At 37.9% G+C, this 26,860-nt stretch overlaps 2 protein-coding genes across 2 annotated transcripts; both read right to left on the bottom strand.

The window, feature by feature from the left end:
• Positions 1–14,048: 14,048 nt before the first annotated feature.
• Positions 14,049–14,570, bottom strand: LOC120274621 (leucine-rich repeat extensin-like protein 5). Its single transcript, XM_039281162.1, has one exon. The coding sequence runs from the start codon at positions 14,568–14,570 to the stop codon at positions 14,049–14,051; it is 522 nt and encodes a 173-aa protein (XP_039137096.1).
• A 2,199-nt stretch (positions 14,571–16,769) lies between these two features.
• Positions 16,770–18,225, bottom strand: LOC120274620 (probable disease resistance protein At1g15890). Its single transcript, XM_039281161.1, has 2 exons — positions 16,972–18,225; positions 16,770–16,862 (listed from the first exon to the last, which is right to left on the bottom strand). The coding sequence occupies exons 1-2, from the start codon at positions 18,223–18,225 to the stop codon at positions 16,770–16,772; spliced, it is 1,347 nt and encodes a 448-aa protein (XP_039137095.1).
• Between the last annotated feature and the right edge of the window lie 8,635 nt (positions 18,226–26,860).

The following is a 26,860-nucleotide window of genomic DNA, read 5'->3' as shown; positions in this document are numbered from 1 at the left end:
CAATATATATAATCTAATGTCACGTACAGAATCCATGGCAAACAAATTTATTTACATATGTTTGGGAAAGGTAACCTGTTTAATGTTGGAATAGAAGAATAAATATATATCATCCTTAATTTTCTTGATCAACTATTACTCTCTTATTTTGCATTGATAGCATCCTGATATCAGTGTAATATAGGTATGCGATTTTGGCCTCTCAAGGTTGAAGCACAACACATTTTTATCATCAAAGTCAACTGCTGGAATAGTGAGATCTAGTCTTTGCTCAACTACATTTAGGAAATAATTATTTCTAGTCTGTTGAACTTCTCACCTTTAACTCTCTAAATCTCTATCCTTATTTTGTTTTAGCCTGAATGGATGGCACCAGAGGTGTTGCGCAATGAGCCATCAAATGAGAAGTGAGTTTCCTTATATTAAAACCCATTTTTTTTGTTGGCAAGGAGCTGTCACAACATATAAGAAGATGGAAACAACACATCTTGAGGAAATAGAAGTCAACTAACGAAGAATAAACTAGTTAAACACAACATATGATAAATTAAAAATGATATTTTCTATTAATAGGAAAATAAAGGTTTACAAGAGTCTTTAAATACAAAGAAAAACAACAACACAGAAAAACAAAACAAATAAGAACAACATCCAGAAAACAACAGCCACCAAAAAACAAAAAAGGAAAACAACAGAAGGCACATTAGAAGTCAAAACCAGACTTAGAAAAAACTTTCATGAGCCAATGAGGCAATTCAAAGCCCTGAAAGAACAGATGAAGAGCATGGAGATTAGTGCCATAGGAAGCAAGCTTGAATGCAGGAGAAGCCCAAGCTTTGGGAATAATGTGGATCATCAGCCAATTCAACAGGTTGAGCAGCTGATTAATGTGATGAGTCGAAGGAGTGAGATGTCTGCCGTGAGAATTATGAAGCAAAGAAACAGATCTTCAAGTGTCTGGATTTTGAATGAAGATATGGTTGATTTGCAGTCCAAGATCCAAAGAGGCCTGAAGAGCAAGGTTAAGAGCTAAAATCTCAGCTTCAGACTCCAATTCAACGTGAAGGGGACAAGAACCTGCCAAAGAAATATAGTAGTTAGAGTTGGAGCAGAAAAAACCAGCCTAACTTGCCTCGGTAGCGGCATTCCAGAAGCTAGAGACGAATAGAAAGGAGCCACCAGAATGAGAGAAATTATTGAGGATTAATCTCTTGCCAAGCTGATCAGCTTGATCGCGGGAGAAATCCCCAACATGAGCTAAGGCCCTGCAAGCAATGCTCTGACAGGAAACAGAAGCAGATCGAAAGATCTTATCACAGTGGTTTTTCCATATAAACCAAGCTGAGGTTGGAATAACAGACTTAGTATAAAGAGAGTAAGTAGCATCAACAAGCCAAGTTCCAGCTTCAAACCCATCACAGAAGGAGATATCAATACCAGTTTTGGACTTGATTAGTTACCAAATAGATTGCGCAAAATGACAGCTTCTAAACAAGTGCTTAGTTGAATCATAATCAATGTTGCAAAGAGCACAAAAGCATATGGGGCCAATGTTGATAGAATGGAGATAATCAGAGGTAGGAAGTCTGCCTTTAAAAGTGAGCCATAAGAAGTGCTTAACTCTAGGTGCCACCAAAAGACTCCAAATGTGCTTCCAGCCGTCCCAATTATCAGACCAAGTATGAACTTGATTTAAAAACTGATACATAGTCGCCGAAATCTTGCATTCATTAGTTTTAGAAGACCAGATCCAGTGATTGGGCCCAGAAGTGTTAACAGTTCCAAGATTGGGCAATATAATATTTAAGTTATTACCAAAGAGGAGTTGAAGATTCAGAGTATCCCAAGAGCCATTCACAATGAAATCAGAAACGTTAAGGGTCTCAAAGTTCAGATCAATGTTGATGAATGTAGGCTTAAAAGCTAGGGGGACCTCAAAACACCAAGAGTGGAAAAGGAAGGAGATTTGATTGGGATTAATCGAGTTGATTCTAAGATTGGGACGAAGCTTAACAGTAGTATGGCACAGTCCCCTAAAGAACCAAGAACAACCAGCAGGAATGTTGTCTTTCCAATAATTCATGGTGCCATATTTAAGATAAAGAATATCAACCCAAATAAGATCATCACCATTGATGTAGCTGAACATGTTTTTGGCCATTAAAGAATGCTTAGCAAGAAGGAGATTTCGAATTGCAAGACCCCCTCAGCTTTTGGGCCAGTTAGATCATTCCAAGCAACAACATGGATGCCCTTTCCATTGCCATTCTTACACTAGAAGAACCTCCTAACAATTCTATTGATATCTTAGAGAATAGAGTCGTATATATGGTAAACAGAAAGATAGTAGATTGAGAGAGAAAGAAGGGAAGAATTAATGAGAACAGATTTGGTCGCAGTAGAGAGTTTGGAATGAAGCCATCTAGAGCAGCGGAGATTGATATTTTCAATTATGGAGTTAAAAACAGTTTTAGCTAGACGCTTAGGAGAAATAAAAACTCCTAGATACTTAACAGGAAAGGAAGCAGTTTGAAACTTGAGAATGGAGAAAATTCTTTTGGCAACAAATTTATTAAACCACGAGGGAAAATAAACAGCAGACTTAGAAAGATTTGGAGTTTGCCCAGTAAGTTTACCATAGAAAGTAAGACATGAATTGATAAATCTAGCAGACTGTCTAGACGCATGAGTTATAAGAACTAGATCATCGGCATACATAAAATGGTTAAAATTATATTTGAGATGCTTGTTAAAACCAGGAATTAAGTTTTGACGAAGAATAAAATTAAGCATGGAGGTTAAATTCTGAGAGACAAGAATAAAGAGGTAAGAAGAAATAGGATCACCCTGACGAACACCTCTAGAAGATTTTATCCACTGGGAAGGTTGACCATTGATAAGAAATGAAAAGGAAGTAGAAGAAATACAGGTCTTAATCCAAGATATCCAATTAGACGGGAAATTCATCTTCTTAAGAGTGGCGAGAATTACACTCTAGCTTAGAGTATCATAAGCTTTCTCCACATCTATCTTGATTAACATCCTAGGGGGGGTCTTTACTATCATTTTCCAAAGAATGAATAACTTCTTGCAAAGCGATAATGTTATCGAAGGGACAACGGCAGAAACAAAACCAGTTTGTTTCTTACTAATAAGCTTAGGAAGGACCAGCTTAAGCCTGTTAGCCAAGATTTTAGTGATGATTTTAAAGCAAACATTGCAGAGGGAAATGGGTCGATAATCAGTAATAAAACAAGGATCGTCTTTTTTAGGGATAAGCACGATATAAGTACGACCCCAAGAGGCAGGCATCACATATTCATAAAGAAAAAATTAATAGCTTCAAAAAGACGATCATTAATATCAGGCCAAAAAAAAACGATAGAATTCAGCGTTGAAACCGTCAGGGCCCGGACTTTTACCCAATTGGAGATCAAAAACAGTAAGTTGGACCTCCTCTCGAGTGACATCCCACGTAATAAAATCATGATCAATATTGGAAAGTTGGGGGAGGTTATAAGGAATATTATTTAAGTCATCAATGGGGGAATCACCAGAAATAGCAGTCCACAATTTAGAATAAAACTTAGTAAACCAACACGATCAGAAAAAGAATTATTATTTAAATCTCTGACCTGAGAAATTGAATTAAGGTGTTTGCAAATGCGAGTGGTGTTGTGAAAAAAAGTGGTATTAAGATCTCCATCACAAACCCATTGCAAATGCGCACGCTGGGCCCATTTAATGGAATGATGTCTTTGAAGAGCAGCATACTTCGCATTTAAATTAGCAAGAAGCCGGTGGGAATCTACATTAAGATCATCAGCCATTTCGAGAGAAATAATGTCATTTTCAGTATTAAGAATATCCTTATCAAGATGATTAATACCAGACTTATACCAGTCTCTAATGCAATTCATAGTTCTAGAGATAAGGTGAGAAAAAGCATGCATTGGGTTACCATTTGGAGAAAAATTCCACGCATGACGAACAACACTGTGACAGCCAATGTACTCTAACCAATAATTCTCAAAACAAAAATTTTATGCTTAAAAGAATTATTAAGAGAAACACAAAGGAGAAGCGGAGAATGATTAGAAAACAAACGAGGTAAATGGTTAAGAGTATAAGATTGACACTTGGTGGACCAGTCCAAATTTACCAGACACCTGTCAAGGCGAGCCCAACATCTAGCAGGACCGATTTGATTGTTGCACCAAGTGAACCTAGGACTAGAGAAATGAAGATCAAGCAGATTATTATCATCAATAAACTTATGAAAGAAGTGAGCCTTCCTGGAATAATATGAGAAAGAGCCCCCTTATGCTCATCACGAGAAATAATAGCGTTAAAATCCCCAATAATCATCCAAGGAACATTAAAAGGAGAGATTTTATCAAGTTCATGCCATAAAGAACACTGTAAATGAATGCGAGGAGTTGTAAATAACAGAAATAACCCAGTTATCAGAAGAACCTGTAGAAATAATCAGATGAAGGGCATGCCGCGAGATGGAAATTGGGGTGACCAAGCCAAGGGATTTTTTCCAAGTGACCAAAATGCCACCAGAATACCCATTTGCTAAGATCGCCATCCAATCCCAAGATTTAGGAAGTTTACTACAAAGTCAATTGAGTCGATCCTCATTGGCCCTGGTTTCCACAAGGTATAGAAGAGTTGGTTTTTGCTTTCGAATGAATCTAATAACGTGACTAGAGGTATCCCACGTCGAGATGCCCCTGCAATTCCAGCAGATAACTTTAATAACATTCATAAATAACAAATTAATGAAGAGAAAGAAGGGAGAGCACTCAGCCATGTCAAAAGGAGAACGCAGATGATGAAACGTTTGGAAGATCGACATCAGACACCATCAATGATGGTATCAACTCTACCCTTCTTGTGAGAGGACTAGGCTTCATAAGTCCCCTTGCGGATCAAGTTTTCCTTCCGAGTTTCCTGTTGATATTGAACAAGAGTCATCATGTCGTCTGGTTCATCGCTACCATCAGACATATCCTCATTGCTACCATCAGAAGACCCATCGTCACCATCATCATCATGATTAGAGCAGTCATTTTGAAGAGCACTAGAAATGTTGTCAACTAGCATCAAGTGGGAAGAGTTAGGGTTTTCGGTATTGTGAGTTGGATTCAAAGGAAAGGAGGTTCGCAAAATCGGAGGTGGCGAAGATGACTTGTGGATTAAGGGTTGCTTATCTCGAGAGACGTGCGGATGTGCTGGAGGGGTCTAGGACTGAGGGATGGTGATCTGCTCAGGAGTCCCAACGGCAACATCATCCTGAGGCATAACAGGATTACGTTCTCGAGAAACAGAAAGATTGGAGTCCCGAGGGATAACAGGCGGGATATCAGGGGAGAAAATATCCGGTTGCAGAGAGGTGTCAGATAGTGGGGTCATATCATCTTTAATGGGTTCGAATCGTTGGGCACGAGAAGCAAAGGAGCCACCTCTCCCCCTCGCATGTGAACAGCCACGTGTACCCCACCCCACAGTGGATCCGGAACGTGGACCATTCGGTTGCCCATTGTCTGCCACGTCTGAGGTCACATGACCAGTACGACGACTATCACTGCAACCGCGAGCGCGACCACGCTAACGAGCCACCAGCATCCAAGGTCCAAACTCCAGCTCCGACGAGGCATCATGAGGTCATAATAGTATCAAGGTCCGAGGGAGTAGGTCCGACGCCACCCAAATCCTTTGTCCGAGCAACAGTGTCCGCTCGGGGACTAGTACCGACTGCCAGCCCTTGTGAGGCACAATGGGGTGGAAGGATTCTGTTACCTCCGGCCACCGTCACTCTAGGACAGGAATTGGTACCGTGCCCCACCATTCCACAGGAGTAGCAAAAAGTAGGAAGCCTTTCGTATAGCACCAGCACAAAAACTCGATGAGAGTCATCCCCAATCCAGAACCCTCGGCAAAGAGGCTTGGAGAGATCAAGTTCAAGACAAACCCTCGCAAACTTGGACCGAGTCAAGGAGATGGTGAGATCATCAACCTTTAGAAGAGGACCAATATGTGAAGTTAGGGTTTCAAGAGTGTCACCGTCCTAGAAATCCACCGGAAGGTTGTGGAGTTGCACCTAGGGCTGTAAACGAGCCGAGCCGAGCCGAGCTTTGCCTTGTTCAAGCTTGGCTCGTTACTATTTAATCGAGCTTCAACTCGAGCCGAGCTTTCTTCGAGCTTCATTTTTTATGTTCAAGCTTGGCTCGTTACTATTTTAACCGAGCTTGAGCTCTAATAGAGCTTCTTTCGAGCTTCATGCTCGAGCTCAACTTGTTAAGAAAATTCGAAGCTTAGACTTAACTAGCTAACTTGATTAAGGCTTGACTATTTTTTTATATTTTATTTTTTTATTTAGTAAACTTATTTAATGAATCATTATCAAGTGTGACTCAACTCGATTTGAGTTTGATTATATTAATGATTGTTACAAATAAAATTGTAAATGATACTATAAACGAGCTTTTAATTATACACTAAACGAGTTCTTCACAAGATTTAATGAGTCGAGTTTGGTGGTGTTCAAGCTTGGCTCGTTTATCTTATGAGCTCATTTAACTTAATGAACTAGTTGACCTGAGCTTTTAATGAGCTTAGCTTTCGAATAGTAGTTTATAGCCCTATATGTGTAACTCAAATTGACAACAATGACATAGTCACATATACACCTTAATATACATATACATATATATAATCTAATATATATATATATATATAAACGAGCTCACAATCGAGCTTATAAACGAGCTTGTTCATGAACTTGGTCACGAGCTGTGTTTGCGAGCCAAAACGAGCCGAGCTTTTGGCTGCTCAAGCTTGGCTCGTTTATTAATCGAGCTTTAAAATGATGTTCAAGCTTGGCTCGTTTACAATATGAGCTAAACATGAACGAGCCTTTATCGAGCCGAACACCGAGCTACTCACGAACGGCTTCCAAGCTCGGCTCAAATAATGGCGGCAGTGTTAAGCTTGGCAAAGGCCAGCTCAAAAAATGGCTTTCATGGTGACAACTGGAGAATGATTCCGTTGATGGTCTAGGGGCCATCATGAAGAAGTTTCTGTATTACAGTGTGAGACCCGCATCAAATCAAAAGAAAACCATTTGGAAGATCGGAAATGAGGATCTCCCCTATCTCTGCCCATTTGCCAAGCAAAAACTGCTTGACCTGATCAAACAGAGGTGGTTTACCAAAGAATTTACCATAAAGCGAGTTTTGAAACTTCATGTGAGCTCGGCAAAGGGCATCGTTATCTAGCTTAACAAACTCAGAGGACGAATCCTTGATTTTCTTCAGGAGTTGGGTATTGTGAAGAGGGGAGTTAAGTTGAGAGCGAGCGACTTAAGAAGCAATTTGAGCCCAAGTTTTAGGAGGTTCCTGCTGCGAGGGAGCGGTTTTCTGTCCCCCGCTTGCCATAGGAAGGGGGGCAAGAAGGACGAGAAAGGAAGAGGAGATAGAGGAAAGAAGAAGAAGGCGTCACTAACAAATATCGTTAGAAAGCAAAACTAATGACCTATTGTCACGCATGGTTCATGCCTATAGAGGCTCTACTTCTGTTATATTATCTATGATATATCTATAGTTATCTATAGATATGCTTATCTATAGTTACACTTAAGCACCTTATTATTTCCTAGACATTTGGCATTCTTTGATGTGTAACTTGAGCCATTCTCTCGTGATGCTGAACATCTTCAATTTTGTCTCTATTCATCATCTCATATATATATATATATATAAGCATGGCCTCCCATCCCAGGTGTGATGTGTACAGTTTTGGAGTGATATTATGGGAACTTGCAACTCTGAGGATGCCTTGGTCTGAACCCAATGCAGGTGGTGGGTGCTATTGGCTTCCAGGATCACCGTCTAGAGATTCCAAAAGAGGCTGATCCTCTCGTAGCCAAAATAATCCGACAGTGCTGGCAAAAGTAAGCACACTACATATTAATAATGATATGAACTATACATACATAACATCTAAGTTTTTTTTTTATATATCTATATATATGTATTGTAGAATTGCACTAACTTTGTTTTGTTCTCAACCTTTGTTTTTTGGGAAATGAACATGCAGAGATCCAAACTTGCGGCCTTCGTTTGTGGATCTCAGAACAGCTCTCAAGTCTTTACAACGGTTTGTTGTCCCTGCTTATCAGGATGTGCAAAAGCCACCTTTGATAGAAGAAATACCAGTAAACACAGCGCCTTGAACATACTAAATGGTAAATAAGCTAAGAGTATCCATCAGTGTATTACTTTTTGTAGTGCCTAGTAGCGCCCTTAAATCAGGAGATGTGAAATGAAATGCTAGTTTAGTTTGCCTTTTTTTCATGAGCAAAAATTAATGCCCACTTGGCTTGTGTTTATGTTTTCCTTGTGGAGACTGTACAGGAATGCTCTTTATGTCTATTCAGTATATATTGGTACTCACAAGTCCAAAGAACTTGCAGTGGCTTGTAGTAGTTTCTTAGGGTGTTTTCTTTGCTTTGTACCCAATTGAAAACCAGGGACATTATATAGATGAAAATGGGGCTTGAAAGGGAGTCGCGCCCGGGTTGAGTGTAATTAAGTTGTGTACATAATAGTGATGATAGTATGAGTTATTGAAGAATGTGGTCTCAGGAATCTTGAAGAACTAGATTCCATTTCCTGATTGAATGAATGAATGAATGGAGGAAATGAAAAAGAGAATGGCACTGTTATATAGGTGCCTGCGATACTGTTGCTGGAATTATATCTATACATATGAAAGTGTTAATGTTCTTGCTGTGCCATTTGATTTGTTCATCTGACAATGGTTTCTATTAAGCTTCATGCAAACATATGCACTGTCTACTCCGTTGTCATTGTTGTGTTTTGTCAAAATGTTTGTACCTTCAGGTCTTCAAGGAAAATTTAAAACAGGAAAATCTGCCAAGCAATGGAAAGGTCTTGTAAATTTATCATCTATCCAAAATAAATTGATAATGTTACAAATGAAAAACACCAGGCAAATGGTTAAATAAAGATTTGGACAATAGAGGTGATATTTGACAACAGGGATACATCAGTCTTTAATGGTCGGACAACAAGTGAAGAATTTTGTTGGAGAAAAACCACTCAATGTGATGAGAAATTCAATCATATAATAAATACTGATGAGTCTGACATAATCTTTCGGCGAAAAATTTTGCCTTATGATTATTCACTGAATCAAAGTTATGCCTTGCCAAACTTATCCTATCTTGTTCCCTAACCTCAATTCAACAGCATTGCTAAATCAAAGCTTTGATTGATCATCAGGTTGTTGGATCTTCGAAGAGATTGATGACCCAGTTTTCATTATCCTCAAGTTGTTGAATACTTGCTATTCTCAAGGAGGCTCCATGCACTTCATTCCCACTAGCAAGATCTGGTTCTCGTCATCCTCAAAGTTGTTGAATACTTGCTATACTCAAGGAAGCTCCACGCACTTCATTCCCACTAGCAAGCCAGCAACAAATTTGCCCACACCTGCAGAAAAAGAAAATAACTAGATAAATAAAGTAGGAAAAATAAATAAAAAAATATCATAGCACACTTATTAGAAATGTGTCATGAATATCTAAGCAAAATATTTCAACTCTAAATGAACAAAACAACACAAAATTGTGATAGAAACATCACCTTATCATAAACTGTTATAACAAAAGACCCATTGCTTCTTCAGCATTCCGATATTAAACTTTTGATCCTCCCTCTCCATAAATAGCTTTACCAACCACAACAACACATTTACCAATTAACACCTACTTTTGCCTTTGTTTTGCTATTTACCCTGCCAAAACAAGAAAAGATAGGAAAAAAAAATACAAAAGCAAAAAAACAAAAATCACATAAGTAGCACCAAATACAAAGTCAGGTTTTAAGAGCCCTCATTTTAGACTATTCGGTTCATTAAGAAAAGACTTTCAAAGTTACAAAAAGTCCACAAGTAATCCATAGCAATATGCAAGTGAAAATAACAAATAAACAATATTATATATATGTATATATTCTTCCAAATAAATCCAACATGCTAACAAAGCACAACTTACTTGAAAATATAGTTCGAATGAAGATACAACCCAATGATTAATGTCTTCAATCGATCAACTTTCAAGCCAGACTAAACTTAGAAAATACATAAGACAGTAATTGTAAACAGACCTCAAACTTGGAAACCAAATAATAATGTTTTTACACCGACATAAATAAGAAACCAATCAAAGTGTTCAGGTATGAGAAGAAAATCTGGAAACAACACGAGCAATCCAGAGCATAATTGCACAATAAATTTGGTAGATCACTGATTAATCGCAAAGAGAAGTTGTAGTTCTGAGAAGCTTTTGGAGATGGAAAGCCCAGAAAATTATAGACTGTTAAAGGGATGGCATGATTTCACAATGTTAAAAGTTGCACATTGAATTTGAAAACAAAAAAGAGAACATCTTCTCCAAATGATCTTACTTGGTTTGAGCATCAGATGATCTCTAACTTGAGCAAATGAAAAAATGGCATCTTACTAGGCTCGAAGTAATATGAATCTTCCTGCAAAGACAAGAATATTCAGCAAATTAATCATTCTTAATAAGTTAATGTTACTAATTTTAGTTACATACTTGTACATATATATACTTCCATGCTTCAAACAATGTCCATGCATTTAATAATAATTCAATTCTTGGTGTTATAATGGGTACATATCGATAAACTATATATATACTAACATTCAAACGTGTATGGCTGATTAATAAAATGCCCCTTCCAAAGTAAGATCTTATGGAGTTAATAATACATAAATAATGAATTTTAAAGCTCCTGATATATATATATATATATATTAAAATAACTCAGCATGAATAGTAAAAAGGTATTCTATAATTTTTTTTAAAAAAAATTGTTATGTTATAGCTATTGATTAATGAATAGAAAATTATATTAATAACTTGTTTTAACATTCATGAATCCACATTACATGTGAAGAAGTTGGAAATAATTAAAGAAAAGCATTAAACTTAATTACCAGTTAAGAAATGTGGCCGAAGGTGAGATTGGATGGTGGCATCATCCCACTCTAAACTGTTCCACCATTCTCGCTCACAATCAATGAGTATTGTTCCTTGATTGTTGTTAATGGCACTCTTGAATGGTAACTTCTTTAGATTAGGACATTGACGCAATGTCAACAATAAAAGTTTAGGGAAATCCAATGCAAAATTGCTTATGGTCACTAATTTTGGTAGTGTAGTTATATCTATAGTTGCCAGTGCAGGGAGTGTTGGGCAGTGTTCTGAGACTTCTTGTTGTTGGATTTCTTTCTCCTTGATGTAAAACAACGTTTCTATCTCCGGACAATCACATACTATAAGATGTGAAAGTCGAGGGAAATCCAATTCAAAATTGCTTATTCTCACTAATTTTGGTAGGTTAGTTAAATGTAAAGATTGTAGGGCAGGGAATGTTGGGCGGTGTTCTGAGACTTCTTGTTGTTGGATTTCTCTCTCTTCCTCGATGTAAAACAATGTTTCTATCTCTCACAATCTTTTATATCTAAATAAGATAGACATGGGAGATGCATGACCCAAGCTAAATTATCCAAATCACATCCTCTTATAGTTAACTCCTTCAACACATGAAAAAATTCTGGAGGTAATAGATCTGGCCAATTAATGTTCTGCAGTTTTTCAACATTAGAGATTTCAAGCTTATTGAGATGACTCCTACTTCCATTCATCTCAAGCTTCTTCAACTGTGGGCATGATTTAATTTGTAGTTCCTGCAAGAATCCATGATCTTTGCAGCTTAAAATATCAAATGAAAGAGGGATCAAGTTATCCACATTGGCTAGATAAAGCCGAGTAGTTGGCAAACATGAGAGTTGTTGGAGAACCTCTTATGATACTACACGCATTCCTATTGCTTTGATGCTGTTGTGTTTCTTCAATAGCTTTAAATCTTCCGGTTCTACCCACCCCTTCGGATATATGTCAATGACCCTCAAATTCTGTAATCTTGACATGAGACATGTTAATACATGGACCCACCACCCTAACTTCTCCATAACTGCAGTTAGAGGGAAGGATTGGCTTAGGATATATAAGGCTAGGGAGATTGGCTCTCACAGGCGATGTGGGACTATGAACCAGGTTAACCACTGCGTCCCAACACCCTCCCTGGGCCCACAGTGGATGTGGGACCCAAGATCATAGTCACGGCCGATCGGAACAGTAGCTCTGATACCATGTTAATACATGGACCCACCACCCTAACTTCTCCATAACTGCAGTTAGAGGGAAGGATTGGCTTAGGATATATAAGGCTAGGGAGATTGGCTCTCACAGGCGATGTGGGACTATGGACCGGGTTAACCACTGCGTCCCAACACTTGTTAGAAGTAGAGAGAATGAGAAAGTGGAACAAGTCTATCTCTTGAACACACATAACATGAGTGACCCTTTGGGTCTACATATAGAACATGATAAGTATAAATATACATTTATACATACATATACATATATACATACATACATATACAATACAATAATACATCTAACACCCCCCCTCAAACTCAAGGCGGATCGTGCGTCTTGAGTTTGGATAACATGAATAGATGGTGATCACGTGTCTGTGCCTTGGTGAAGAAATCAGCCACTTGGACCTCTGTAGGAAGATAGTGAAGTGATACGGTCTGGGCACGTGCATGGCATCGTGTGAAGTGTGCATCCACACCAATATGTTTGGTCAGCTCATGCTTGACCGGATCTGCAGCAATCTGAAGGGCACCAGTACTGTCACAGTGAATAGGAATGAAAGATGTGATCGGTACACCAAAGTCCTGTAGAATCGAACACAGCCAAAGCACCTCCTGGACGGTAGAAGCCAACACACGAACTTCAGCCTCAGCACTAGACTTGGCAACAATAGGCTGTTTCTTGGTCTTCCAAACAACAAGAGAAGAGCCAAGAAAGATACAGGAACCAGTGACAGAGACCCGATCATCAGGACAACTGGCCCAAGTAGTATCAGAATAGGCCTGCAGCTGAAGAGTGGACTAATGTGAGTAGAACAGACCACGAGAGACAGTGCCACGAAGATATCGCAGTACCCGAATAAGATGAGCATAATGAACAGAAGTGGGTGCCGCAACGAACTGACTGAGGATGTGAACTGCATGGGAAATGTCTGGACGGGTAACGGCTAAGTAGACCAAACTGCCAACCAGATGTCGATAGCAGGAAGGATCAGATAAGGGAATCCCATCAGAGGCACGAAGCTGCAAATGTAACTCCATCGGTGTAGCAGCAATACGGGTATCAGTCAAACCAGAGCGAGCAAGTAGGTTGTGAGTATAACGCTACTGATAGAGACGGTAACCATCCGGATGAGAAGTAATCTCGATACCCAAGAAGTAACGAAGCGGACCTAAATCAGTTATCAAGAAAGTCTCACATAACTTCTGCTTCACAAAAGTAATGTGAGCAGAGTCATCACCGGTAAGTATCATATCATCGACATATAGAAGAAGAATGGTCTGCCCACGAGAGGAAGAGTGAATAAAGACTGCCGGGTCATGTATGCTCGGAGTGAAACCAGCAGCCTCAACTACTATACTGAACCGCTCAAACCAGGCCCTGGCAGCCTATTTGAGAACATAAAGAGCGTGGCGAAGACGACAAACAGACCTTGAAGGCACCCGAAGGCCAAGGGGAGGAGTCATGTAAACCTCCTCCTTCAAGTCCCCATGAAGAAACGCGTTCTTCACATCAAGCTGATGAAGAACCCAACCACGAACAGCAGCAATAGCAACCAAAGTACGCACAGTGTGCATGTGGGCTACTGGGGTAAAAGTCTCCTTATAGTCATGGCCATACTCCTGCAGAAAGCCACGAGCAACCAAACGCGCTTTATAGTGCTCGAGAGACCCGTTAGAACGAGTCTTCACACGGTAGATCCAACGACAGGTGATGGGAACGGCATAAGAAGGAAGGGGAACAAGATCCTACGTATGAGTCCGAGTCAAAGCTTCAAGCTCCTCTGCATGGCAGTCCTCCACTCAGGTAGTCGAACTGCTTCTCGGTAGGTACCTGGCTCAAAGACATCTGAAACACTGGTGCTAGTAGAAGCATAACGGACAGGGGGATGTAAAGTAGAGCGATCATGTAAAGAATAAGTGTGAGAGTGTACCTCAGGAGCTGGATCGGTAGTAGGAGAGGTGTCAGAAATAACTGGCCGAGATGGAGGCTCTGCGGGATCCCGACGGTGGTATGTGAAACGAACAGGTGGGTGAGCAAGTGGAAGCGAGGGAGGAGGAGAAGACACTGTAGGAGACTCAACAGATAAAGGAGGGGAAGAAACTGCAGGAGACTCAGTAGATAAAGGAGGAGAGGGGTCAAGGGATGAGTGAGAAAGAAACTCAGCTGGAGGGTTGAATGATGAAGGAGAGGAAGACACAGGAGAAGTATGCTCAGCCGAAAGGGTAGGAAAAAGGAAGGATAGAGGGACAGAGGGAGATGCGAATACGACGATTGACGGGATCATAACAACGATAACCTTTATGCTCAAGGCTATATCCTAGAAAAACACATGAAACAGACTGGGATGTTAGCTTTATTCTCTCCCGAGGTGAAAGCAAAACAAAGCAGCGACAACCAAAAACACGAAGATGATCATAGCATGGAGGTGTCCCATGAAGACACTCACCTGGACTACGACCATTAAGGTGAGAGGAAGGTTGTAGGTTAATAAGGTAAACAGCAGTGTTGACAGTTTCAGCCCAAAAATGAGGGGGAAGAAAAGCACCTAGAAGAAGAGCACGTGTCGTCTCTAAGATGTGATGATTCTTACGTTCAGCAACCCCATTCTGAGGATGAGCCCCAGGACAAGATAACTGAGGCAAGGTACCTTCAGAAGACAAAAATGCATGAAAGGCGTGAGAGGTGTACTCACCGCCAGAGTCAGATCGAAAGGTCTTAATAGAGGCAGAGAACTGGGTGTGGATCATAGCAGAAAAACTGCGATAAATAGACAATAACCGGCTACGGTGAGGCATAAGATAAAGCCAGGTGAATCGAGTGTAATCATCTATAAAAAGAACATAATAGTGATGATCACCTTTACAGACAAAGGGTGCGGGACCCCAAACATCAGAGTGAATAAGTTCGAAAGGAGCAGTAGTCTGAGATACACTCAAAGGATAAGGACGTTGGAGTTGCTTACCAAGTTTACAGCCAAGACAAACTACATCAGAAGGAGGAGAGACAGCTCCTAAAATGCCATGACGAACAAGGGACGACATACGAGACAGACATAAGTGGCCAAGACGATGATGCCACTTATGATAAGACTGAACGGTAGTATAACAGTGATGAACTGGTTCAGGTGAAGATGGAAGACGAAGGGAATCCAATGCATAAACTCCATTTTGACGACGGCCAGTTCCAATCACCGTCCCACTGCGATCCTACACACGACATGAGGTACGATCAAAGATAACCTGGCAATCATGATCAGTAAGCTGGCTAACAGATATAAGATTCATGGATAAACGAGGAACATGAGAGACTGAAGGAATCGAGAAATAACTAGAAGAGAAATGACCAGTAGAGGAAACAGGAAGAAGTGTGCCATCAGCAGTGCGAACACGGGTTACGTGAGATGGTGAATGGGAATGGTGCAGATGAGTGGCATCGGGGGTCATGTGAAGAAAAGCACCAGAGTCAAGAAGCCAGAGAGGACAAAAACTACCTGAAGCAGATGGAGGAATCTGAGTGGAACTCGCATGTCCAGTAGAGGATGTAGAGTCTGCTAGATAGAACTGCTGGAACTGCCGAAACATAGCTAAAAATTGCTGATCAGTAGGAGACAATGCAGTAGGAGAAGCTCGTGTATAGTGAGGTGTTGAAAGGAGAGGTGGAGTCGGTGAAGAAACAATAGTGTGAGCGACGTGCGGAAGCATAGAAGAAAATCGGGAGTCAACGAGAGTACTGACCCCCCCTGTGGGGGAACCCCGAATGTGGATTCCTCCAGTATGAGCAACAACAGATCCATAAACATCCATTTTTTTAATTTTTTTTTTAATTTTTTTTAAATTTTTTTTTCGGTTTTTTTTTAATCACTATCAATGTTTTGTCATGTGAGGACAAAACTTCACATGAGTACAGTAATTTCCATAATAAATATATAATATAATATAATGACCATGATTAAATATAATATAAAATATATAAAGGAGATGATGGTGGGGTTGGCGGATGAATATATATATATCAATCACAGCTAGCCACTATGCACCAAAAGAGAATTCTTTGGACTTGAATGGCCATGTGATGATGCTGAGATAAGGCTCAGTAGTTGTTGAGAAGAAGATAAAACACATGGTGCGAGATCTGATGCAGGGATTTGAAATGTCACTTAAACCAAGGTTAAAATAATGCAAGAGAGGGATTTGTTGGCCTTTATTTTTTTATGGTGCGGAAGGAGACCAGCGTAGAGATTCGATAGTTTTTTTTTTTTTATACAAGGAACAACGAAGCAAGAGGAAAGAAGGGGATGGGATCGGCGACGGTGGATGGTGGCGGTGGTCAGAGGAGGGAGAACAATTATGACAATATGTTGACAAGGGGAGGATCGGGGTGAGAAGAAGGCCGGCAAGAGAGAGGGGAGAGATAGCTGACTGTGCGCGCAATGTGTGTGAGAGAGAGAAGGGAGGTGGTGGCGGCCGGCGGTCGCCGGAGGAATCTAGGCGTCTGATACCATGTTAGAAGTAGAGAGAATGAGAAAGTGGAACAAGTCTATCTCTTGAACACACATAACATGAGTGACCCTTTGGGTCTACATATAGAACATGATAAGTATAAATATACATCTATACATACATATACATACATACATATACATACATATACAATACAACAATACATCTAACAAGACAATCCTCTACCTTGCCCAGCTTTGTATCTCTGCATAACAGATATTGCAATTTTTTCAAATATTTCAACTCCTTTGGAAGTGATGAGATCTCTGTAGATGAAATATTTAGGTATTGTAAATTAACCAAACATTTGATGCTCTTTGGAAGCTCTTCGATAGGAGTGCCTGAAAGATCCAAATATGTCAAATTTGGCATCTGTATGAAAAATCCTCCAGGAATATTTTCCAAATTATGAATATCTGTGATCATTAAACACAACAAATCAGAACATTGATGAGTCAAAATTGGCAAAAGCTCCACCTTTCCACTTATAATCACTCGGTTCGCGAATCTCCAATTCTCTGCATTGATTGATGCTATTTCATCTGGGAACTTATCATATTCTTTCACTATCCATTTATTCATGTTTATCCCACAGTCTGATGCTATCCACACTGCCATCTCATAAATTACATCATGTAACCTCACATTATCATCATCAGAAGAATACTGCAATAAACATGATTCCTCAAGATTCTTAAAGATATGTCTTGCTTTGCCATAAGCTTGTTGTAAATTGACAAAATCACCGATCAGGCTTAAACCCATCCATAATTCCAACAAATCATCTTTTCTTAACCATTGCAAAATGGAAGCACACAAGAAACACTCATGAATATTTCTAGGTAGATTATCATAACTGAATTTCAAAATCGGAAGTAATGATTCCTGGACACCTTGAACTACTTCAGTACCTGAATTCTTTAGCGAGCTCAAAATATCTTCCCACTCTTGGATAGTATTTCTGTTAGACATGGCCTTACCGACCACTTGCAGAGCAAGTGGCAAACCACCACACTTGTTCATCACTTGCCTTGCTATTTTCTTGAACTTTTCATCTGACTCAATAACTGCTAGATTAACATTGTGCTTGAAAAGAACCCACGCTTCATCTGGTTCCATGCATTCCACTTTAATTCTTTTGCTTGCCTCCATCCGGGCACACACATCTTCTGATCGAGTAGTGAACATCACTTTATATTTGTATGCTTTGCTAGAACCATTATCGGACATATAAGGATTGATAATTCCAAGACGAACAAGGTTTACTGGCTCCCATATATTATCCAAGAGCAATACAATATTCTTAGTTTTCAGGGCATTGAAGATGTCTTGTTGACCAGCATCAGAGGACAACTGCAATTTTTTAGCAATCTCTTTCTGAAGTTCTTCCAACTGAGTATTTTGTGAAGCTTCGATAAATAGCACATGATCAAATCCCATGTTTGCATCAGCTAACAATGATTGGTTGATTTTTTTTCAAGAGTGTGGTCTTGCCTACACCCCATGCCCCATATGCCAATTATACCAACTGCTTCATCTGCCAGGTAACTGCAAGCAACATTAAGGTTGGAGACGATTTTTCCCCCCACTATTTTAGATGATTCATGGACTGGTTTAGGAGGTGATTGCTCTATGAATGAGACTTTTGATTGTTCTCCTTTCAACCGATTTATTTCATCTAATAAATTGATTGCTCTTCTACTAATCCTATACCTGGAAAAGCAATTTAGACAACAAGGGCCTTGAACACAACAACTTTTGCTATATTCATCCAACAATTTTGTTACCATCTCATCTGTTTCTCCAACCTGTTTAAAATCAATTCAGATATTTTGAAACCTATACACATTGACATTGCTTATTATACCAAATTGAAACACAAACCAAAATACAAAAATCTATCAGATAATTATGAGAAAGAAATCATCTTGATTTAGCAGCCAAAAAAAAAAAATGTTAGACCATATTATTATTATTATTATATGCTTGACAATATTATCTATTTTTTTTTGTTGTGTTTACAAAATAATTCAATACGGCCTTACATAATAAAATGTTCATTTTCTCCTATGGACAATGTTTTATATATTGATTTTTTTAATTATTCTTTGTGACAACTAATAGTGTAAACTAGCCAAATTAAAGTTCATTATTTTTTTCCCATGGGGAGTGGATTAGTCAAAATATTAGTCCAAGTCATATACATGTCTTGTGCATTTGTAATTGCTCATAGCTTTACCTTACGAACGTAATGCTGAAGTTTATCAGTGGGTTGTTTTCCTCTGTTTTGAGGGAGATTAAGCTCTCTTTCAATACCATGTTTCTTGGCCATGAGATCTTTCATGGCACTTTCTAATCTATCAAGTTTCTCTTTGGAGCAAAACACATAGCTTCATTGGATCAAATATGTCACTGGGTTTTCTTTGCAGAGACTCTAATTAAACACAAGATGATGCTATGAGTTAATGAATAAGATGGGGTAGCGCAGACCATTTAATATATAAGAAACAAAAAACTACTCCTCCGGCTATATTTAATATACTTATAATATTGATTATTATTATACATCATCTATATGTATAATATAGTATAATATAATATTAACAGCAAAGGATACATATTTACTTCTTAAATGTCAATATTGGAGGCGTGAGGGTTCTTTTCTATGGATAAAAATTTCTCCCATAAAATTGAGTTATTAGCAAAGATGCAAAATGAACTAATTTTACTGACATATATTATTAATGATCAGTGGATACTTTAATGTTGTTTCAACATTTAAAGGAACATATTTTTTTAAAATACTAATAGATAATTAAAAGTTGGTATCAAATTGGTGATTTTTATTTCATTAAGTTCGTCAATCATTCACAACAAATCAAATTGGAGTGGTTGGCTTTCATTTTCCATGAATTCTTGTTTTGATCGGCAGAAAGACATGTAGCATTATATATCCCTTTCCTACTTTTTCTAATTAAATATAATTTATAGTAACAGAATATTTTGTAAAATTCAATTTTATGCCTTTTGAGAAGCAAATATAAACAAAATTTTATTTCATTTATTTTTAAAATTTCATAATCAATGATGTTTGAATCGATACTACATAATATGCATTATTAAGACATACATTGGTCATATTATACATTTATTACCAAATAATTGATCACCGTCTCATCTAAATAAACGTTCATGTAAATAGTCATGGTGTAATACAACATGATCATTGATTGGTCATGTTTCAACATCTCTATAATAATAATAACTTTTCAAAAATAATATAGATAGTTGAATTAGGTAGCTAATTGATGATAATAAAAGGATAACTTCAACATAGTGTTTGGATTCAAAAGTCGAAGGGAAAGTAAGGGGAAGGAATGTGAGGGAAAGTGTGGGAAAGGAAAGGACGGGTTCAACCATCGTTTGGATAGACAAATTTTATGGAGGGAAAGAAAAAGAGAATTCTCTAATAAACTTTATTTGGTTACAGAGGAGAAAGAAAAGGAAATGATGTATAATGATATGATTTACCAATTATACCTTTATTATTAAATAAAAAATTGCTTATTTCTTTTTAAACAAATGCATTATGAATATCTCAAATAAATTCACACTTTAGATTTTTTTTAATAAATATTAAAAACATAGATTTCATTAAGATAAATTATTCTAGAGATGAATTGAGAAATAAAAAACACAACATAAACAAGCAGATAAAAAATTAAGCAAACAAAAAGAAATATATAAAAACAAAGATTTGTGATTGGTGTCATGTGAATACTTGATTAAAATAAAACTAGATTGAGAAAAAAGTGAAAGATAAACTTATGAAGTGGTGTTATGTAATTAATTTTAAAAAAAATTAAGGGTAATAAGGTCTTTTCAAAAATTTTAAAATCTTTACGAGGTTCTCCCTCCCCCGGCACCCCAAATCGGGGGCCAGGAAAAGAGGGGTTTCGGAGGGTTTCGGAGCGTCAAAGTTAGCCTTTCCTTTCCCTTCGTTAAATTAAAAATATCAATCTAAACGAGGGAAGGGCCGACTCTGACCCTCCAAAACCCTCGCTTTACTTTACTTTCCCTCGCCGGCCCTCAACCCAAACATAGTAGAAGGAACAATTCAAAGAAGATTGGGTATAGTTGAATTAATAACCTAATTAATTAGTTTTTTAATAATAGAGTTGTGAGACATCTTCTAAAAGAGCCTACCTTAAAAAAACATATACCATTGAAGATTGCTAGTCGTTGTAAAATAATTTTACTCCTAATTAATGTGTGACTTGTCCACATCAAAGGACGACTTTATTTGAGTTTTTTATTTAAATAGTTTTACTATTTAATTTGTGACTTTTTAAACTTTGCTTGTGATGCAAGTAAAACTAATAAAATATTTGAAATTTTGATTTTTGTTGGTTAGTGCCGACATTGATTAATTATTTCAGCTAAGGTTCATGAATTACCTATCACAGACTTGAACTTTAAAGAAAATTTTCTTTTTTTAATTCGTAGAAACTTGATATTTTCCTAATTAACGTAATGATTCTATGGTGGAAACTAGAGTTGACTATGAATGTCTAACCATCTTTGGAACAATAGTGATAGTATAAGAAATTATTAGTGTTTATTATAATTAAGGGGGTGTTTTAATGCAAGGAATAACTATTGTTAAATTGGGATTAATTATGTATAGTAATATAATCTCATGTTTGGGTACATAGATATTATAATGGAAATGAGTACCATGGTCTAATTATTTACCGTTAAGTAATTGTATTACCCTTAAAATTGGGGGAAGTGGGGTATAATAAACACTATTTATGGCGAAACGATATTTTTACCTATGGTTAAGATGTAATTAAATAAAAATTATTAACTTAAATAATTAATTATAATAATTAACATAAAAGGGCTAATTTAAATATTTAGTTAGAATAATTAAAAATAATAATTAATATGAATTATTTAATATACATATTTAATCATAATAATTAAATGTGAAAATTGCCAAAAACACCCCTTAAGTTTGCAATATGCATAAACACAACCCTTAAATTTGTGTATCCCTAAAAACCCCCTCCTTTTAAACACAATGTTTTTCAAACGCCTAAAACATGTAACGGTGGTTAACAGAGTTAGTTTTGAATTTTCAGGACGAAATTGCCCTTGCATAGAAGTCATTGGCAGTGCGACGTGGTTTGACCATAATGCCCACTGCAATCATGGTTCCGGTTTGAGAGGAAGCGGGCGTTTTTATTAGGGTAATTCCAAGAGATAACCATTACTGGCGTCGTTTACATTTTTTATTCTCTTCGCCTTTTCAACTTTTCCTTTTCCAAAGTTATCTCCGCCTTCACATCCTCTGTAGAAACTGAATTTCTCTTTCCTTTTCCACCAGTGTCTCGAAGGAGAAGTCCCGCTCAAGTATTCGACATTTTATCAGTTTGCAGTCTAAGGTATTGAGCCAAGGTGTACGCCGTTGAAGAAGTTTTGATTATGGTTTTTTTAAAGTATTCTATTATAAAGAGAGATTTTTCGGTTTCATTTTGTGGTTCTGTTTTTGTTGGATGATATTGAAGTGTGCAAGGAGATTTCTCGGCTAGAGTTTTGTTTTGTTTTACATTTTCATTTGTGTACACAATCGAAAGAGATTTTTCGATTGTTATACTCTGTAAAGTTTATGATGTATGTTTCCCCTTTAATTTAATATGGTTGTAGTTTTAGAAATGAGGTTTTCGTTTAAGAAATGAGGTCTAGTTTAAAAATTTATGTTTCCGTTTAAGAATTGTGGTTTTTTATTTAAGAAATGAGGTCTCTGTTTAATAGGTAATGTTTATGTTTAAAAACTTATCTTTCCCGCTTAAGATGTTATGAATACTGCTTAATGCCATGTTATTGACGCAAACATGTGGTTATGGAGGTAAACCTAGTTAATGGGTGATGGTACTTGACACTGGTAGTAGAGACCGTGGCTCAATTGAATGTTAACATGAGTGGATAACACTGGGAGATCATCTGAAGGGCACCATTTATAGCATTCACTGAGATGGAAGCTATATTCCAAGAGAGGGACCTTCTTGATTCTCTATTGCAAAAGTATGATGGCTACACTAATAAATTCAAGATTTGGGCAAGCCTGCTAAGTTTAAGGCCTGAAGATGTGACGCTCATTCTTGGTCTACGTTGTGATGGAGACGCAGTCGTATTTTAGAAGAAGAAAACATGCTCATCATTTAAAGAGAGGTTTTATCAAAAACCTACGAGAGACACAAAACTTTATCAAGAAAACTCTTGAGCAACTTGTCTGGCAGAGGGGAAAGAAGAAAATTTTGTCAAACTCCGGATTGGTCAACCTTATGTGTATAATCACCTTCCTAAATACATGATGCTTGTTCTGAATTAGATTGTTGATTATGTCGATGATCTACTTGGCATGGGGCGATACGCATGGGCGCAGGCGACGCACAAGTGTCTTATGGAGGATGTTCCACAAGCTACTGCTTGAGTGCAAGTTAGATGCTCGGGGAAGAAGACCAATACGGGGTACATTAAGGGTTGCTCGTTCATACTGAATATCTGGTTTTACGAGCTGGCCGGCACCAGAAAGAATGTGTGTTTTGGCAAGATCCCAAGGATGTTTTGTTATTGTGAAAATAGTTACTAAAAGTAAACTTCGATAGAAACCACATTGTCATCTCTCGAAGGAAAGGAGGTAATAAATCATGAACAATATGTTTAACAATAGTAGTTATTGTTTAAATTTAGTCGTTAGTGTTTAACAATTGTAATTTCTGTTTAAAAATATTCTTTAGTGTTTAAAGGTTTGGTTTTCTGTTTAAAAATATCCTTTAGTATTTAAAAGGTTAAGTTTCAGTTTAAATATATGCGATACTGCTTAAATATATGTGATACCGTTTAAGTATATGAGTTAAGTGTTAAAAAGTTTGTTTACATATGTTAGTTTCCTGAGCTGGTCGTGGTGAATGCTGATAAAGATGCCTTTGTTCGGGCCACCCGCTCGGGGATGCTATTGTTGTTGAACTACTTGCTTAACGGCAAGATAAGAGGTTAACCTCTTCCGTGCGTGCTTATCGCCATTCCCCTACCTGCGCACGCATTCTTCGCCGCCGGAGAAGCCCCCTACCCCGCCCGACACCAACACCCCCACTGACGGTAACAACCACCCCTACCGAGACAGTGCCCCCAATCGTAACAATCCCCCCGATGGTAATAGGCACCGATGTCACTGCAAGTTTGCTATAGGCGTGCGAGATATTGATTACCGAGTTCTCTCAGCTTGTTGCTCGGGTTGAGGCATTGGAATGACAGCCACAATTGAATGCATCGTACCTATAAACAAATGAAATACCCAGCACAGACACTACTAGGAATAGGCTGGATCCAGCCGCAGTAGCCCCAGTGATTGACAACGACGTCAACGGCATGGCCTCGGATTTTGACGACGACGACGTCCTTGGGAAGACCATTTGAAGAGGGCCACATTTGAAGAGGCTTGTAAAAAGAAGAAAAACAACAATGACTCTCCCTCAAATTGTTGACGATGAAATAATAACCCTTCCATCGGCTGATAATAAAATAATAGCCCCTCCACCAGCTAATGATGAAACAATAGCATCACCTGATGTGGCGGTTGATCAACCTTCAAAGGATGTGTCTCAGGTTGCTGAAGTCATCATGGCCGATCTTTACAAGGTCATTGAGACAATTGCTGAGGAAATCCCCGTCTTGGTGGAATTGGCGGAAGACAGTGCAGCATCAAAGGTAGGCACAATCTTTCAACAACAAGAAGAAACAAAGGATATGTCTTCGGTTGATACTGTCGTCATGCCCGTCTCTGTGGAATTGGCGAACGACATTGCCGCATTGAAGGAAGATGTTGCTGGTGATAAACACCAACAACATTCAACATCAACAACACTGCATGATGAACGCAAAGATGCTGTTGATGAGGAGCAAGGAAATGGCAATGAAAAAATGATGACTAATGTTAACGTTGATAGTATGGTCCTTGCTAACCAACAATACGAGCCAGCCCGGAAGGACTTTATTCTGAAGAAAAAAAGATACCCCGGACACGCACGGCTCGACAAATTTGAGCAGGAGTTAATAAGGATCTTCCTCAACTGCTGGATGAACTCGTAAGTATGAAATTTTTATGTTATCATTTAAATATATATGTTACCATATAAGTCTTGTACTTTCCGATTAAATATTAGTGTTAACATTTAAATATTTACGTTATCATTTAACTTATGTTGTTTCCATTTAAATATTTACTTTATTGTTTAAATATATAGGTTATGGTTTTGTTTAATTATATCTGTTACTATTTAATCACAGGATTGTCGTCTGGAAGAATGCCTCTATCAACATTACACGAGGCAGCCTATTCATGCTGCTGGAAGGGAAAGAAATGGTGACAGACGATGTACTGCTGAAAGGAAGAAGTCTTTAACGAGAGTACCATATCCATATAAAAAGTGCGCATCCATCACACGACTACTGGCATTGTTTATGTTCAAGAAGGAGGACACGAGTGAGTCGGCTCTCGTTATGATCAGAGATGCACCGCGTAACCTGCATGATGTTGACATAGTTATCCTCCTGATAATAATGAATTGCCACTTCCATCTTGTGGTTTTTGATAATGACAAACAAGAATACAGGTATTATTCTTCATGCCAAAGTAAGGAGTACGACAGAGACGCATTTGAAATGGTAAGTTCTTTGATAATTAGAGTTTTATTAATCGAGATTCTAAGCTCAAATTGTATATGTCGACAATGGAGAATATTCGATTATTGTGTTGATATGGAGTTCGGTGAGACGGTGACTCTAAAGTACCCATTAGTTCACGACAGTGAAACCAAACGACAAAAGCGAGGAAGTGTCGATTACACCGTCTATGTCATGCGGTTTATCAAATAGATACTTAATGATGAAAAGCTACGGCTACTGCAAACAAACATCCCTTATTTTCGATTGAAGTATGTTTCCCGTAAACTTAAGCAAGGGAATGCAACCAGCATCACTAAGAAAGGTGATTCTTCGACGGGGTGAAAAAGAGTTAATATTGTTTAAAGAAGTGAAATAGAGTTAAAATTTTTTAAAGGTATGTAAAACAACTTTGACATTAAAATTTAAATTCTATTCATTCTTTTCCATTGACATGGAAAGGTTTCTCATGTAAATTGACTTGTGATCGTTTCATGTTTGTATGCTTAACTTTCTTTGTTTAAATTTTAATTTTACTATTTAAATTAAAGTGTTACCTTTTAGTTTTCAGTATTTCTGTTTAGCTTTCAGAGTTTACCTTTAAAATTAAGCTTATCCACTTAACTTTCAGTGGCTCTATTTAAAAAACAAAGTCGCTATTTGAATAACAAATTCTCTATTTAAAATTCAATGACTAATATGTAAATAAGATTGTTGCTGATTAAATATTTGTTTATTTACAATGCCTACTAGGCTACAGTTTTATTGGAAGATCTACGATTGTGACAGGACTGTTGGCAGTGGTTACCTTCTCATGATAGGTGGTCACAAACGCAGTTTCTCGATTGTCGTCTATAGGCTTATTATTGTCGGGTATGAGGAAAATAGCTTCCTTATACGCCAATTTATAATTATCGACGGTGAAGTAGCCACTAATAAATCGATGAATGTTGGTGTATGTCTATAATATTGCAGCGCAAGCGTGTTTGCATGGAATAACATAAACATGCCATCTGTGACATGAGTAAGTGTTACACGATAAATCTATAGAGTTGCTGCATTAGTTAATCACTTCATAACGATCATTTTCGTCACCGGTCAATGACGAGCTTCTTTAATCCACGCATTGAACGACTCTGCCACATTTGAATATATCTCGCCCCAAAGTTCAACTTTGAACAGATAATTCGACCAATGTGACATATCTGATTTATGAATCAACCACTGATAGTCTTCAAGTGATGTGGTATGCAGTTCACTCACGGTATCATCGAATTTCTTAGTCATGAATACCCAAGCAATACAAAAGTATATGGACCATCACTCCTCCTTCAATGCCTTCCCA

This window comes from Dioscorea cayenensis, chromosome 13, assembly GCF_009730915.1.
Source record: "Dioscorea cayenensis subsp. rotundata cultivar TDr96_F1 chromosome 13, TDr96_F1_v2_PseudoChromosome.rev07_lg8_w22 25.fasta, whole genome shotgun sequence".
Taxonomy (NCBI): domain Eukaryota; kingdom Viridiplantae; phylum Streptophyta; class Magnoliopsida; order Dioscoreales; family Dioscoreaceae; genus Dioscorea; species Dioscorea cayenensis.
This window is presented reverse-complemented; position numbering and strand designations above follow the sequence as displayed.

Bases quoted from the DNA above. Each gene is read 5' to 3' on its own strand.
- LOC120274621 (XM_039281162.1), bottom strand. From the start codon at position 14,570: ATGATCCCGTCAATCGTCGTATTCGCATCTCCCTCTGTCCCTCTATCC.
- LOC120274620 (XM_039281161.1), bottom strand. From the start codon at position 18,225: ATGGGATTTGATCATGTGCTATTTATCGAAGCTTCACAAAATACTCAG. The intron at 16,863-16,971 runs GTAGAGGATTGT...TTCTATATGTAG, and splicing joins GAGATACAAAGCTGGGCAAG to ACCCAAAGGGTCACTCATGT.